We start from the raw sequence: 17,098 nt of genomic DNA, 5'->3' as shown, positions 1-17,098 counted from the left end.
GTATATTCTAGAGAATTCTGTCTAGCTCTACTTACCCAGGGCCATTCCAAGGGTTTGAAGAACGTGGCTCTGGGAATGATTGCTACCTCTGGAGAAATAATGTCTCAATTTAATATTTCCCTGCTGTATTTTTTCAGCTATACCTGCATGTTATGTGACTACAGAGTTTTCAAACAGCTATATCATAACAGTCTGTCGCAAGTGTATTGGGTGTTTCAGTTTGCCAGACCTGTCATAATAAATTAATTACAGGATGTTGCAGAAATGGCTAAGTTCCAGCAGCATCTTGCACAGTTTAATATAGCCCCATTTCCCCATTTCAATGTATTTGTGGTTAGATAAATCCTCAGAAAATTTACAGCTGCTGCAGACTAGTTTATTATACTCCCTGCCTGTGCAGGAGATATAAGTATAACAAGAATTTGATGTCTTCTCACTGCATAGATTTTACTGATATTTCTTTACCGGTGTGGAAACTTTTTTCCGCTAAAAGTGGCATCTGCAGTTTCTACTGAATATTCACATCTGAGCATTAGACAGGAATTGTAAAACTGGTTGGCCACAGCCGACCATAGTGCAAAGAGTATAGCGACAAAACATAGTCAGGTGGTTGGAGTTTGTTAGATGAAATACAAAGTAGCCATCCACATTTGTCAGAGCACAATGAAAATGCAGCCTTTTGACTGCAAAGTGTGAAGGATCGCAAAGTAATGTGTAAACCATAGCCCCTCATTTTGAAAAGTTTTCCAACCACGTGGAACCCTGCTCACAGACTGTCCCCCTCCTCTCTGATTTCAATGGGGTTCTACTTGGGCACAGGGGTCTGCTCACACAGAGTAGCTTGCATGATCAGGGTGCCATGTCAGGGATAGGGCTGTGGCACCACAGCGTCAGCAGTTACCGGCAGTGCCCATCTAAGTTATGACAGGTGCCTCTCCAGTCCCTGGAGCAGCCTAGGAGTGGGAGAGCACAAAGCCACCATAGCCCCCTTTCCCCCTGGGCTGAGAGTTCCATGCTGCGCCTCTTAGAGGCTCGGCCCAGAATCTCCCTCTTGGTTTCTAAGGTTTAGTCTGAAGGACCCCAGTAAATAGCATGGAACTCAGCGTACACACCACAGAAGGATGAAGAGCTTGGTGGGATGATTAAAAGGTCTTAGCTCCTAAAGATTAAAAAAACATGACGGAAGCCACCAAAGCTCTGTTATAATATAATGAGCCTTTCCACTCTCTTCTGTTCCTTCTTCTCAAGCTCCAATTCCTAGTTGCTACATTTTCCTAAATCTGCCCCAGACAGCAGTTTTCTTCTCAAGCTGCTCATTTACCTCTTTCAAACCTCCTCTCCCTTTTATTCCTTACGCTCAGTAGTTCTGTTCCAAATGCACACATTGATACTTTTAAGTAATACAAACCTTTGAATTGATGCAGTATGTTTTTACAGGCACAGTTGCACATCCATAAATTATTTCCTCCAAAACATTCTGGGTAGTTTTAGGACAGAATGCTAAGCAACAAATATGAAAGACCTGTAAATTAACCTTTCATCTCCTTTAACTTTCAGCAAATACTTCTCTTCCCCCCGCCCCCCAACTTCCAGACTACTACAACTGCGTTTTTTAAGACTGTACCATATGCATTGAAAGTGTGCCCAGTTTTATACTTTGTTACTGATGTAACTTTTTCTGGCACTCTAGGTTACCCCTTCAATTGGAGAGAGTAGGTATTTTATAAAATGAATAGTTAGGATAAGCTCTAACTTGGACTTTAAGTCAATGGTGGAAAACTAGTTAAGCTGTTACATTAGCCCTGTGTAAAACTGAAACAGTTTAGTTGGTGATTCAGTTTAAAATTATAGCTGCTTAGTTTTAAGCAGCTGGAGGCTGTACACTTTTAAAAATATAATACTACACTAGGACAGAGCTAATGTCTAACACCCATTGTACTTGGAGACGAAACTTTGAACAGGCACACATGCTAATGCAAAGGTAAGTATGAAACTGAAGTTCATACTAATTTCATAGATGCAAGAAAAGAATCATTTAAAAAAAAAAAAAAACTTCTGTGTTTACCAAACAAGTGTTTTTGCTTTAGCCTGTTCCCGCCTTAGATGAAGTATTTCCTATTCACCTCAGTAATTAGAGCAGAAAGATGTGGTGAATGAAGTGCCTCATTATCAAGTTTGCATCCACGGTCTCTGCAGAATGGCTACCATGCCGGCTATTTTTCATAGCTGTCTGCTTTTGCTTGTGTTGGACCATTGTTAACCCTAAATGATACTGACATTCAATTCTTCATCAGACAATCGGGTCCAGCCGGCAGATTTAGTTCACTAGTCAACAGAGACTTTCAATTGTCATGTTCTTCTGTGTTCTCATTAGCCCTTATTTGACTGTGATCCATTGCCTATTGCCTTTTGAGTTAAGTGATGCTACAAATACACGACTTGTGTTTTATGATGTCCATTCCTTAAAGCATTAAGGCAAAAAACAAATGCAAGCTGATGGTTATGGGGGAATACAAGGAAAAAATGAGTTGTCTCTTCCTTTCCATTTTAATTGTTCACATTTGTGTAGTGTTCAACATTTCTTTGCTGAACCACAAATACATGTTACAGCTGGAGAAATGTATGTATCCAGAAAAAAAAATATACAATAGAACCCCAAAACAACAAACCACTATACTATCACTGGTCAGGTAGTTATAAACTTTTGTAATTTTTCATCTCTTTATATAGATTTCTACCTGCTTTGTTCCACCAGTGATTGCCATTGTCATTATTCCAATGACACTATTTGTGCCAATAGATCAAGGTTAAGTTTGTGTTTCCTGTAGAAACCCCTCATGCAGGTATTTATAACTCTGCCATTCTGGGCAGTAGCTTAGTGAACAAGGTCTCAGCTCACTCACATTTTGAGATGTTTAATGTGCAGCTCTTAAAAAAAAAAAAGGGGGGGGGAGGAGGGAAATTTTTTCCGATCATTTGTGCAGTATGCATTCTGAAATCCCCCTCCCCCAAATTAAAATTTAGTCCCTCTAAATGTCTAGAAAGTTGCCACCAAGTGTGTGAAGTTCACCATTTTTTATAACTTTTTGTGTGTGTGTGTGCGCTGCATTATCATGAAAAAGGCACCATGCTACACAAGGAGACAAAGTTTCATTTCCAAGATTAGTTTACTAAACCATCCCCTTGCTACTACAAATTGACTTGACAAATAGAAAACTTATTCTTCGATGGTTGTACGTATATTTAAAACATAATATGAATGCCGGGGGGGAAAAAAGCATTCCCATTTCTCAGACTTCAACACCACTGAAAGGAAAAATGAGATTTTTTTACATAATGTATTAGCTACATTTCTAAACACAGGTAAAAACTACAAGTCCTTGATATTATCTCCTGATACGTACTACTTTAAAAGATTAATAATAATCTTAATCTGAATCTCCTAATTTGGATATTGAAAATGGCTCAGAAGTGTTGTTTTGTTAAATGCAGATCTTTGTTCTTTCTCATTTCCTCTGAAGTAAATGCAGTTCGCTCTCACACTGCACTGAAGGAATACAAAGCAGTAAAAGAATCTAACCTCCATGAGGCGGGGAGAAAAGGATAATGCAAATAAAGCCAGTGATTCTGTAATAATGAGAATAGTAACAAAACAGTTGTTTAAAGTATATTTTCAACTCCATAAATTTTCATGTTGGGTCTTTTATTTGATTTCTCTGCTTAACTGTTATTTGGAACTGTGCCTTGAAAGACGTGTCTTCTGCCTCTCCTCTCTCAATTTGGAAAGTGTGGCAAAGCAGCTCTGTTCAGCTTCAGAGCAGTGAACATAATTGGAGCCCTAGTTCGCAAGCATGAAAGGAGGCACTGTGCCTTTGATTAGAACTACCATTTCTCTCTGGTGTGTATGTGAAGTGTTATTTTTATCTTCAGCATCCACAATGCCAAATTAACATTTTACTAGGCTGGAGCACCCAGCTCTTGGCTACGGCTCCACTCGCCCTGACGTGTAGCCTGATGTCATGCTTTGCCCTTATCTTTAAATGTGACCAATGGCATTTTAAAGTCATAAGATGCTGACGTTTTCCTTTCATAAAACATTAAATCCCACACACCTCACTGAAGTAGCAGCTGGGCTGTATTTAAACAGCAGCTAGACAAGAAGCCAGGCTAAAATATTAAGCAGTTTCACTACACCGGAATAATATGCTTTTATAATATATGGCTAGGGAAACACACACAGGAGTTCATTATCACCCCAGTGCACACATGTAACTCCAGTTTAGGAGAATATGGGATTTGCATACACACACGCACTGGGCAAACAGAGCCCTTAACAATGCCCCTGAATAAAGGATTTTTTTCCTGGGGAGTTTTACCCAACAGAAACATGTTTACATATTTTTATGCCTTCAAAACATGTGCAGGGATGATACTAGAATATATGGCAACTAGTCCTTTGCATCTGGGTGCATTTCACACATCAGTGCCCAACATGGTTATTCTCACTTCTTTTTTTAATGGAATCAAGTGCCTTGTCTACTAAATAAGGGTTTTCTAATTTTATGTTATTTATTGCTTCAGAGGGGGAGGGGGAAGATTTTCCTAGCAGAGTAAAAATAAACTGGACGCCATCAGTCAGAAAAAAATACCAGCATTAACTGATGGAAAGTATTTCATTTAATGTCAAATGTAAAATGATAGTATTGTAAGAAGTTATTGAAATAATTAATAATGGTTCACAACATAGTGCTATTAATTTAAAAAAGAGATAAACTAAACATATAAAGGAAATAAATACTACACACAGCATAAAATAAACTACCCATTTTGATATGAAACATTTCTTCAAAATAAAGTAAAATATATTTGGCAATGCTGCTCTGAGTGCAGCAAAAACTGAGTTTTACAAAGTTTTAGTGCACATTTATATATTTATAAAAAGCCTTCATTTTAAAAATCGATGTACCAAAAAGATGAATTTTCCAATCCATACTCATGTTGGTGAGCTTTATCTACAAGTAGTTCCACTGAAGTCAATTTACTTGCATGAGTAGGTGTTCACCAATATAAACAAGGATTGCAAAATCTAGTCCAAAGTGAATACTCAACAACAGGAAGACATAAAAAGTGTATGTTTTCATGTAGACCTGTGTAAGATTCTTTCAGAGTGCTCACATGCTAAATACAGAATACTGTCTGTCTTTTTACATGCAAGAAAATCAAAATTGCTAACATGAAACCTTCTATCCTGGTCAAGCTTGTTTCATTTTAGGTCACAGAGTACTAACAATTTTGGACTTCACTCTACCACCTTTGCTCATGCTCAAAAATGGCTTGGATCCAACGCCCATTGAAGTCAATGGGAATCTTTCCAACAGTAAAATTCTAGTCAGCATGAGAAAGGTAGCAGAATTGGGACTTAGATTATTTCAGAATGCATCTGTAAATGCTGCTCTTGGGAAATATGAAAGTCAAACTTCAGGCTTGAACTGTCCAGGAGCCCAATCCTGTGACGTGCTGGATACTCAAGTTTCGTTAACCTCAGTAAGAGCTGGAGGTGCCAGGTTCCTTGCAGAATTAGGTTCCAGACCACATGGCATGTCTTGACAGGAGTATGGGGGAATTTTGTGTTTGTCTATGTTTAATGTTTTGGTTTTCAATTTTTTTTTATCCTGGAAGTGAGATTATCATTTCAGCATAAATCCCATTCAAATCCATTTTTTTGCATATAATATTCTGAATGCAACACCTATATCTGGAGTTAAATGATTACTTCATTTATGACACTTCAACTATCAGGTTCAAAGGCAACATTTGTCTTTCCACTTGCACTTGAGTTTTTCACTGCTCTTTTCTTCTTCTTCAGTTCTAACCCATGTGTTCTAGGTTTGTTTTCAACACCGTTAGTGGTAATTGATGATACAGGGGTGTCAAGAGCCATTAAATTTGGTGGATTTTCCATTGTTTCATTCTTCAGTATCCTTTTCTTCTTCTTTGTAACTCTATTGGGGAGGGGGAGAGAAGGAGGATAAGAAACATACAGAATTAGCTAAAGTTTAGAGCTATTTCCACCCACAGCTGACATGCTAAAACAATTGTCTGCCTTTCCCCCCTGGGTATAGTGGTGAAACAGCTGAAAGTACTACTGGGCTACTGCAGAACCAAAACAGACAAAAGCACTAGATCCAAGTATGGTGGTCTCTGTTCCAAATCCACTGGTTTGCTTTGCAACATATGTTCTAACAGTCCTGTTTGATGACAGCTGCCTATGATTTTTAAAACTAACTAGAACCTTGAGTAATCAATAAGTTTAATTATTTAAAAATGTCAAATTACCAACCCTCTGGCCTCCTCCAAAGAACCATTACAGAATATTTTTCATCCTCCAACTTTGATTTCCACAATATTCCAGTCAGAGAGAGATTCCTGGTTTATTTATTCATTCACCCACTCTAGGAAAATCATGCAAAGTGGAGTAACTCAGTTGATCATTTAAAGTATCTGAACTAGGATGTATTTACAGAAATGCAAGCTGCTTTCATTTCCACTAATGGACTGGGCACTTCACATAAGCTCCAAACACATCATGAATCAAGTCAATTTCCTTATATACCCTCCCCAACTGCTGCCACCCAATTATGGGTTGTGATGGCCATCTGCAGACCCCCAAATACAGCAGGAATTTGAGTTCATTATAGTGCTGCAACCCTCATCAAGGCAAAGTCATGGACTCTCTGTTCTGGGCAGAAGTTGATGTAACCTTACTTAAATAATGACTTAGTTTAGACTGTAAGCTCTTTGGGTACGGGACCATCTCTTTGATCTGTGTTTGCACAGTGCTCAGCACTATGGGGTCTGGGTCCATGACCAGGACTCCAAGTGCTACCACAGTACACATGAATAAATAATAAGCATGGATGACTGAAGTCCAAAGTACATACAGAGCTTCATGGAGCTGCCCTGGAAGTTGCAAGGCAGAAAAATAGTTGATGTTGGAGATACTGCTCTAGTGCAATAAGCTTTCATATGCAAGCCCTTCAAATGGTAGTCTTGCTGAAGAAATGAAGGCTATTCTCCTGTAAACAGAGTTCTTTTGAGATGAACTGTGCACATCCAAACCTCTGGGATGTAATGGCAGTTTAGCTCTGAGCACAGGCGCTGACTTTTGTTTTTGCCAGTGGGTGCTTTCTGCCTTCACTGAGCGCCATGTATATACTCATGCCACCTACTGGTGGCTTGTGGGTGCTGAGAACTCCCCCCCCCTTTTTTTTTCCAGTGGGTGCTTGAGCCCCAGAGCACCCACAGAATTGATGCCTATGGCTCCGAGCACGAAATGTTCGACAGCAGTGCCTGCTGGAGCACCCTTACCCTCCCTGATCCTGAACATTCTGGGCGGGAGGCTATAAAAAAAGGGGCAAGGTAATCTGGCCACCACAACTCTTTCCACCACCTCCTCCTCAGGTCCAAGATTACATTAGGATTTTGGGGGAAAATAGGAAGGTAGGCAGTGACTGTGAATGTGCAGGGCCATCTTTAAGATCTCCAGTTCCAGGTGAGTGACCTTCATTTTTTCCTCTTCTTCTAGTGGCCTGTGTACATCCCCACTCATGGAATAATTTGATATGCAGTTCTGACATGTGAGGAAGGTGGGACATGGTGTCCTAATTAAATAATGACTGAAGTACTATTGTACCAAAGTGAGCATCTGAATGGGAGGCTAGGTCTACTGCATAATGTTTTGTAAATGTATATAGCATTTCATGTAGCATATCTTCACACTCCTGCAATTGAGAGTGAAGTTGAAGCCATTGTGACCAACAGTTCATGAAACTGAATGACATCTTCTGATGGGGAAGATGCTGAAGCAACTTCCACGTTATCATCAGGAAAGGACTCATCAGCAGGCTCTAGATGTGTGTCCTGGAATTCCATGGGTCCCATTGGTTCTTCCTCTGAAAGGGTTTCTGGGACTACTGATGGGAAGTGGTCCTGATAGCCCAGTGATGCAGATTGATATGGGAGCAGCAGATTCAATGTATGAAGCTTCCCCTGACCTCTAGGAGGGGACTGGTGCCTGTAAGGACAAGTGTGTTCACTATCCCCATAACACCTGGGTGAGGACCAGTAAGTTCATCTGGCACAAGGAGGGAATTGTCAGTCCTGCCAATATTTTGCTTCAGGTTCCCCACCATAGTACCTACTAGGGTAAGAGCATGGTCTGTATATATGTGAACTGTGTAGAGCATCTATGTAGCATTTGCCCTGATATGCTTTCTTGTGAACAGAAATGGTAATTTAACCTATCTGTCACAATCTATTTCAATGTTAGATTGAGGATCTGATCTCCGTTGATGGCAGCAAGGAGTCACAACCAAGATCCAGAACTGATATGGTTGTTGCATTAGGGGCATGACACTTCTATAGGCATTTGCACTGTGCCATGGCCTTAACCTTTGGCCCAGGGTGTTTTCATAACTGACCTAAGGATCCAAGAGGGCTTGGGAATGGTGCTCCGCCCTGCTAACAGGTGCCATACTTGCACCATAATCTTATCTGGAACAGAGGTACTGGATATGAAGGGGTGCTCCCACTATGACTGTCTCTGCTAACACATATGGGGTTCCATTTGTGTCTTGAACTGGGATCTGATGGCTTAGGATCCTTTGACAGTACCTTCAGCAGCATCTTGAGCTTTTTATTGCCTGAAGGGGTAGGAGCTGACACAGGCCTCTCTGCACTCACAGACGTGGGTAGGGTTTGGCTGCTAGCGCCTCCAGCAGTACTAAGGCTTGGTGCTGGCTCTGACACTCTTTGTGAGCTCTTAGGATGAAGGTGCTGCAGACTGTGTACCATGCAGGAGAGCATTCCTTCCCCCAAGCAAGCCAGACACCTGGTATGGGCATTCAAAGTGGGAATACAGCACAACAAGAGGCACAACTCTTAAATCCTGGTCTCTTCCTCTTCAGACCTGCCACAGACACCTGAACTGAGGTGTTGGAACTAATAAAAACTAAAAAAATAAATACTTTTAAGAAAGAAAACAAATAAGCTAAAATTTCTAATATTAATCCTAACTAAAAAAAAAATCTATCTAGGGCACTGAGTCCTCAAAGAGGATGGATCAATCTGGAGAGCTTCTTGGTCTTTCTGCTGCTGTGTTTGGAAGGAACTGAGGTGGCTGGAATGCCATGACTCCTTTTTATAGCCTCCCGCTCAGAATATTTAGGAACAGTGAAGGCAGGGAGGAGGGGGCATGAGAGCGCTCTGGAGGAAACTGTTCTGAAATGTTCTACCTCAGGAGCTGCACTCCAGCACATCCCATGAGTGGGAACATGCAGGGGCTAGTCGAAGAACAATAGGAAATGAATGAACGACATTATTCTTCCGTGCTGTCTCAATAAGGTAGGCACTGCTGTCTTAAGAGATCATGAATCTTGGCATCCAGTCCAGATATTGTATTTTCAAGGACTCTGACCCACAGATCAATCTCCTGAATCCTGCCTGTGTTCTTACCTCTTATGACTGAACTCTTGTCTACAATGGGAATTTTTGTGTGGAATAACTTCTCTCTTTCTTTGCAGCTATATTTACATGCACAACTGGCTGCTTTCCTGTTTCTTTCATGGCACAGGAGCTCGAGAAGAATGTTGTTTTAGGCTCAAAAGCAGCTCTCCCCATGATGTTAGAAAAGGCAAAACATCAAGAAGCAAACTAAAGTTTTAAAAAACCCTAATGTGTCCCTGAGAAAGGAGCATTGTACAAAACTTGCCTGCCCATCTTTTCATTTAATCTCCTTCCCTTCTAAATTAGCTCCTTCCTGTCAAGGTGCAGCAGCAGACTTTGAGCTGGAGTGTCTCTCCCTCTCCTATTATCAGGTTCAAATGGCCTCAGCATCTGCAAAGCCTGAGAACTAACCTTCTGTGCAGCACTGCTGCCTGTCCAAACAGGACAGTAATGACATAGAATCATAGAACTGGAAGTGATCTTGAAAGGTCATCTAGTCCAGTCCCCTGCACTCAAGGCAGGACTAAGTATTATCTAGACCATCCCTGACAGGTGTTTGGTCCAACCTCCTCTTAAAAATCCCCAATGATGGAGATTCCACAACCTTCCTAGGCAATTTATTCCAGTGCTTAACCACTCTGACAGTTAGGAAATTTTTCCTAATGTCCAACCTAAACCGCCCTTGCTGCAATTTAAGCTCATTACTTCTTGTCCTATCCTCAGAGGTTAAGAATAACAATTTTTCTCCCTCCTCCTTGTAACAACCTTTTATGTACTTGAAAACTTATGTCCCCTCTCAGTCTTCTCTTCTCCAGACTAAACAAACCCAATTTTTTCAATCTTCCCTCATAGGTCATGTTTTCTAGACCTTTAAGCGTTTTTGTTGCTCTTCTCTGGACTTTCTCCAGTTTGTCCACATCTTTCCTGAAATGTGGTGCCCAGAACTGGACACAATACTCCAGTTGAGGCCCAATCAGCACAGAGTACAGTGGAAGAATTACTGCTCATGTCTTGCTTGCAATACTTCTGCTAATACATCCCAGAATGATGTTTGCTTTTTTTGGAACAGCGTTACACTATTGACTCATATTTAGCTTGTGATCCACTACGACCCCCAGATCCCTTTCTGCAGTACTCCTTCCTAGGCAATCATTTTCCATTTTGTATGTGCGCAACTGATTGTTCCTTCCTAAGTGGAGTACTCTGCATTTGTCCTTATTGAATTTCATCCTATTTACTTCCGACAATTTCTCCAGGTTGTCCAGCTCATTTTGAATTTTAATCCCATCCTCCAAAGCACTTGCAACCCTTCCCAGCGTGGTATCATCGGCAAATTTTATAAGTGTACTCTCTATGCCATTATCTAAATCATTGATGAAGATATTGAACAGAACCGGACCTAGAACCGATCCCTGCAGGACCCCACTTGTTATGCCTTTCCAGCATGACTGTGAACCACTGATAACTACTCAAACTGCAGTCACACCTCTGATTGTCATGTGGAATTACCCTAAGTGTACATCTATACTGCAGCTGAAAGTGGTAATTCTGGGAACGATTTTCCAACCAGTTATGCAACCACCTTATAGTAGCGCCATCTAGGTTGTATTTCCCTAGTTTGTTTATGAGGTCATGCGAGACAATATCAAAAGCCTTACTAAAGTCAAGATATACCCGCTATCCACAAGGCTTGTTACTCTGTCAAAGAAAGCTATCAGGTTGATTTGACACAACTTGTTCTTGACAAATCCATGCTGGCTGTTATTTATCACCTTTTTATTTTCTAGGTGTTTGCAAATTGATTTTTTAATTATTTGCTCCATTATCTTTCCAGGTACAGATGTTAAGCTGACTGGTCTGTATTTCCCCAGGTTGTCCTTATTTCCCTTTTTATAGAGGGGCACTATATTTGCCCTTTTTCTGTCTTCCGTCTTCCATGCCTTTTCAAAGATAATTGCTAATGGCTCAGATAGGTCCTCAGTCAGTTCCTTGAGTATTCTAGGATGCATTTCATCAGGCTCTGGTGATTTGAAGACATCTAACTTGTCTAAGTAATTTTTGACTTGTTCTTTCCCTGTCTGAGATGCAGATCCTACCTCATTTTCACTGGCATTCGCTATGTTAGACATCCAATCACCACCAACATTCTTGGTGAAAACAGAAACAAAGAAGTCATTAAGCACCTTTGCCATTTCCACATTTTCGGTTATTGTCTTTCCCCCCTCTTGAGTAGCATGTCCTTCAGTCCCTCTCATGTTTGGAGTGGCATCTATGTGACACTCCTACTCCCTGCTGCTCAGGAAGAGGGACTGCTAGAATTTAAATTCCGATGACTCAGGCATCCAACATCTTTCTGAATTGCAGTTGAAAGATTTCTTAGGCTCTTTATTTCCCTCATAGGATCCAGCATCTGAACCAGATTGCTAATGTGACCTACTCTCATGACATGTTTATTTCTCATTTAAATGAACATTTTATACCTAGTAATGCTCCCCAAACCCTGAATTAGATCATATTCTTTGTGAATTCCATATTTTATAAATCCCTACTCCTACACTACTTTGAAGACGCTAAAAAAAAAAAATCACCTTTACTGAAGTTTTAACTATGCAGTCCTGTCATACTGTGGTCCGAGTCCTGTTTTTAAAAAATTGCATCAAATTTGTGTGTACTCCTACTAAACCATTCATTTTCTTCTTGAACACAATCCTGTTAATACAATTATGCTCAAAATGCAACCTCATATTGTGTCACGGTGTAGTTTTACAGCCCCCTTTCTTATGGCACATGAGCGTTAAGCAACCTTTCCCTTCACCATTTATTTCTGAATCTAGACACAAAGATGGAACCCTAGCAATGAGGGTTTTGAGACATGGTTAAAATTAGAGATATAAAACCATCTCTAACACTCAAGGATAGGTTATTATATGATCAGCTCTTTAATGACAAGGAACGCAAGTATTTTCTAGGTATTCTTCAAAAATAAATGAATGCAAATACTTCAAATAATGGTTAGGATAACATGAAGATGACATGGAAAAACAAGTATTTAAGCATCCATATGGAAGATCTTGTGCAAAATGTTTAGATCTTATTTATTTCAAAGTTTCACACATTGTATAGCTACATATATATGTGTACACACACACACACACACACACAATACAAATGTAAAGATGCTGGCTGGCTTGTCTTCCTTACATGTGACAAACTCATTCAATTTACATTAATTAATTCTTAGAAGGTGCAAAAAGTAGTTGGCAGCTCATAACAATATGGGTTAATCAAAAGAGCTGAGGGATGTTTCATGGCAATCCTGCACCTCTGGATTACAGCTCAATTCCCTTACACTATATTCCTTACAGTATCTCTGTAACATACCTATGCAAAAAAGTACAACAAACCATTATTTCCTTTTCACTTTATTTTTCTTAAACACTTCTCTAGACCAATTATCCTAAATTTAACTTCTTTTTTTGCTGTCTCGCTTAAAAGAACAAAACAACCCCCCATCCCCCTCCCCCCCAGACAATATCTCAGTTTCCTAAGAGCAGTTGTAGAAGTAACACTGCAAATTGCTTTGAATGATTTGTTGCTTACTGTGTCACAGGTGAGTCTATATCTGTGTCATGCTCTGAGATAAATTTCAGGTCCCCTGACTTGGTGATGACTGCTGACATCTGCAAAAGAAAACAAGCAGGAAGGTAGAAAGAAGAAAGACAATGGGGCTAACACATGTACATTGAAAAGCCACCAGCTTCCTGAATAAGGAGAGAATATACCCAGTCTGAAAAAAGAATGTCTATCAGCCATGAAGTGTTCACTCCTATGTGGTTAAAAACAAGGAAACAGCCCCCTGCTTTAACAACTCCTTGCAAACAAAGACAGTTTTCAGGTGTGTGGCAAAAACAACGGGTTATGATTCTTTGCTTGAATGAATCTTAAAATGCACATAGTCTGTAAGGGATTAAATTTATTTCAGATATTGAATTAGTAACTAAAGAATACTGAGGAGTCATCCCATCACACCCTTAACTACTGAAAAAGCTGCCTACTTCACTTCATAGGGGTTTTGTTAACCTAGCCTTGCAGATTTTGTTCAAAGTGGTCCAAATCTCTTCAGGTTTGTTTGGAGGTTAGGGTTTGGACAGACTCAAAACTCACAGTGAATTCATGCAAAATTCTCTAGTTTTCTATGAAACCAGTGAGTGTCAGCCCACTTTGCACTTCACATCCATAAAACTCCTCTACTCTAATAGGACTGGGACACTCCTTTATCACAAGAACTCCTCTTAGGAGTGGGAAGGAATGACTCAATGTGGCTTGCAACTTCCTCCACCCAAGGTCTGAAGTCTTCCACGGCAGAGGACTCTACTGCCTGCTCTTCCTCCTGGAGTCTTCACAGGCCTCTAGCGCCCATTCTTTACTGTTGAATTTTCATGAAGGAGAGAAGAGAGCACAACCGGAAAGCCTGCTGTTTCACTCTCTCTCCCCAAATCTTACTCAGAAAAGCTGTCCTGGTATGCAACACATACATCTCACCATGCAGCACTTACTCCCACAACTGAAGTACTGACCTGTAGGCTAAGCCTATACCACAGCTCAGGCAGATGTACACACACTAGTTCTGATCAAGCTCATGTGCGAAAAACAGCAGCATGGTCATGGTAGCATGGGCAGCAGCTTAGGGTAGCCCCTGAGTATGTACCGAGGATTTCAGATGGTACTTGAGCAGCTAGTTCGAGCCACTGCAGCCACACTGCTATTTTTAGCATGCTAGCTCAAACAGAGCTAGCATGCTAAAAATAGCAGTGTGGCTGCAGTGGCTTGAACTAGCTGCTCAAGCAGAGCTCGAACTAGCTCAAACAGAGCTAGCACATGTACATCCACTGAGCTCTGAATTACTTTCAGCTGCAGTATAGATGTACACTTGGGGTAATTCCACATGACAATCAGAGGTGTGACTGCAGCTTGAGTAGGAATACCCTCACTAGCTTGAATCTAGCAGCGACTATGCACTGGCATGAACCCTGGCACAGGCTAGCAACGTGAGTACATACCCAGGGTTCCAGGCGGGGTTGTACACAGTGAAGCTAGTGTGGGTATGTTCACCGCAGCTGCAATTGCACCTCTGTTTGCAGTTAGACACATTTAGGCCTAAGAAGCTCCACAGTGCCTTACATGGTTAGCTAAAAAAACCATGCAAAGGAGATTGGGGCATCTCTTATTCCACGCGTAACACCACAATGGTGGCAACAGGAAGCTTTCTTGTCTCTCTGCTGCAGGTTGACAGGGCTCTGCACCCTAGAAAAATCTTTCTGGGATGAGATGGGTGTGCAGAAAGACAACAGGCGAATCTCTGAAAATTGGATAGTGCTCTCCATGGAGATTGTCAAACACTAGAGCCTGAAGGAGGGCGAGGGGTTAAGTTGAAAACATGATATTTTCTAAAGCTAAGAAGTTTTTCCAGGTAGATTATGAGAAGCGTGGCCTTAAAGTGAACTCATCCAATAAAACCTGGACCAAGCTTATTTTTTTAACAAAACTAAGTTACGTTTTGAGTTCAAAATGAAACTAAGTAAAACCCATTCCATTGGGTTTTATTGGGGGCATTTCAAACAACTCTAGTTCTTAAATTCACCCCACCACACCCCGTGATTTACACTAGAGATGGACCTACCCAGCAACTCTTATCTGCCCGTAAATCACACATTTCACTCTCAACCCTCATCTCTCCAGGAAATAGCCAGGTGCCATTTTCTCTGAAATTACTCTCTTTGGGCTAGTCTTCACTTACCGGCTGGTCCGGCGGCACGCCATCGATGTTCTGGGATCGATCCCGGAAGTGCTCACAGTCGGCGCCGGTACTCCAGCTCGCCGAGAGGAGTACGCGGCGTCGACGGGGGGAGACTTCCGGCCGCGTCTGGACCGCGGTAAGTTCGGACTAAGGTACTTCGAATTCAGCTACGTTATTAACGTAGCTGAATTTGCGTACCTTAGTCCGAAGTCCGGACTAAGTGGGGACCAGGCCTTTGAAATCCTCTCTCTAGAACCACCAATAATATTGAGAGGGAAAATGCCCTTCAGATCCTCCTGAGTGGCTGACACAGTGATGTAACTATTGGAAACAGCACTCTCAAAGTCAGCAAGCACCTTCTGGGAGAGATGTCAAGAAAGAAACGACAACTTCTGATAGTCTGCCACTTGGTGATTAACGTTTGTATGAGCTAATAGGTATATCATGGCCATGCCATCTCTAATTTAAACAAATAAGAGAAAACAAATATTGCCTTCAAGGCAATATGATCTTATTATAAAGTACAACTTAGGCTAGCTTCACTATTATAAAATGAAATAATAATAATAACAACGCTTTACTCTTCAATAATTTCATAGCATTTAAGGCAAGAGGAGAACATTATATCACCAAGTCTGACCTATTGTAAATCACAGGCCCTTTAATGTCACCCTGTAGTGAGCCCAATTACTAATGTTTGGCTAAAGCATATCCTCTAGAAAAGGGATTCAGTCTTGATTTGAAGACATTAAGAAATGGAGAATCCACCTTCCCTTGGTAATTTGTTCCAATGGTTAATCACTCTCAGTACTAAAAATCTGTACCTTATTTCTCATTTGAATTTGTCTGGCTTCTGCTCACCATTGGCTCTTGTTATGCCTTTCTCTACTAGATTGAAGAGTCCTTTTGTAGTTAATATTTTCTCCCCCTATAGGTACTTATTCAATGTAGCCAAGTAACTTCTCAATCTTCTTTCTGATAAGCTAAGCAGATTGAGCTCCTTTAAGTCTCTCACTGTGGGGCATTTTCTCCACCCTTGAATCATCTTTGTGTCTTTTTCTGCACCCTTGCCAATTTTTCAAAATCCTTTTAAAATGTGGATTTAAGAGCTGGATACAATAGTCTAGTATCAGTCTCATTAGTGCCATATACAGGGTTAAAATCACCTCCCTACTCCTACTCTCTTGCTTATACATTCAAGGATCACACTAGCCCTTTTTGCCACAACATCACACTGGAAACTCATGTCGAGTTGTTTGTCTTTTATGACTCCTAGATCCTGTTCAGGGTCACTGTTTTCCAAGATACAGTTCCCCACTCTATAGATCTGTCCTGCATTCCTTGTTCCTAGATGTATAACTGCATTTGGCTGCATTAAAATACATTTTGTTTGACTGGGTCCAGTTTACCAAGTGATCCAGATAACTCTATGACTGTGCTGTCCTCACCATTATTTACCACTCTGCCAGTCTTTGTGTCATCCACAAGTTTTATCAGCAGGGATAATAAAGCTTTCCATCAATGATCTTAAAGTCCTACACAAACATTAATTAATTAAGCCTCACAACTCCCCAGTTCAAGTATTATCATCCATATTCCGAAGCTGGGGAAACTGAGGCATGGATGTTAAATGACTGGCCTCATGGTAAGTCTGTGGCAGATCTCCTGGGTCCCAGTCCTGGACTTTAATCAAACTACTAGATCATGCTTCCTATAACATTAATTAAAGCAAAGTAAACAAACAGACGTGTAAGCTCCTACTTCTACGGCTTGATTCTGCTCCTTCCATGTCAATGG

General features: G+C 40.8%; 1 protein-coding gene across 7 annotated transcripts in view; it reads right to left on the bottom strand.

Annotated features, from left to right (window-relative positions):
* Positions 1 to 3,174: 3,174 nt before the first annotated feature.
* Positions 3,175 to 17,098, bottom strand: part of AHI1 (Abelson helper integration site 1) — a 184,167-nt gene continuing 170,243 nt past the window's right edge. For 5 of the 7 annotated variants that reach the window (XM_034765595.1, XM_034765596.1, XM_034765597.1 and 2 more), the window contains 2 exons: positions 13,105 to 13,184; positions 3,176 to 6,002 (listed from right to left, as the gene is read on the bottom strand). In XM_034765595.1, the coding sequence (XP_034621486.1) occupies positions 5,789 to 6,002; positions 13,105 to 13,184 (294 nt within the window). In that variant the 3' untranslated portion in view covers positions 3,176 to 5,788. Of the gene's footprint in view, positions 6,003 to 13,104; positions 13,185 to 17,098 lie in introns of all 7 variants that reach the window. The other 2 variants (XM_034765598.1, XM_034765599.1) reach the window with 1 other exon arrangement.

The sequence above is a fragment of the Trachemys scripta genome, chromosome 3, assembly GCF_013100865.1.
Source record: "Trachemys scripta elegans isolate TJP31775 chromosome 3, CAS_Tse_1.0, whole genome shotgun sequence".
In the NCBI taxonomy this organism is placed as follows: domain Eukaryota; kingdom Metazoa; phylum Chordata; order Testudines; family Emydidae; genus Trachemys; species Trachemys scripta.
This window is presented reverse-complemented; position numbering and strand designations above follow the sequence as displayed.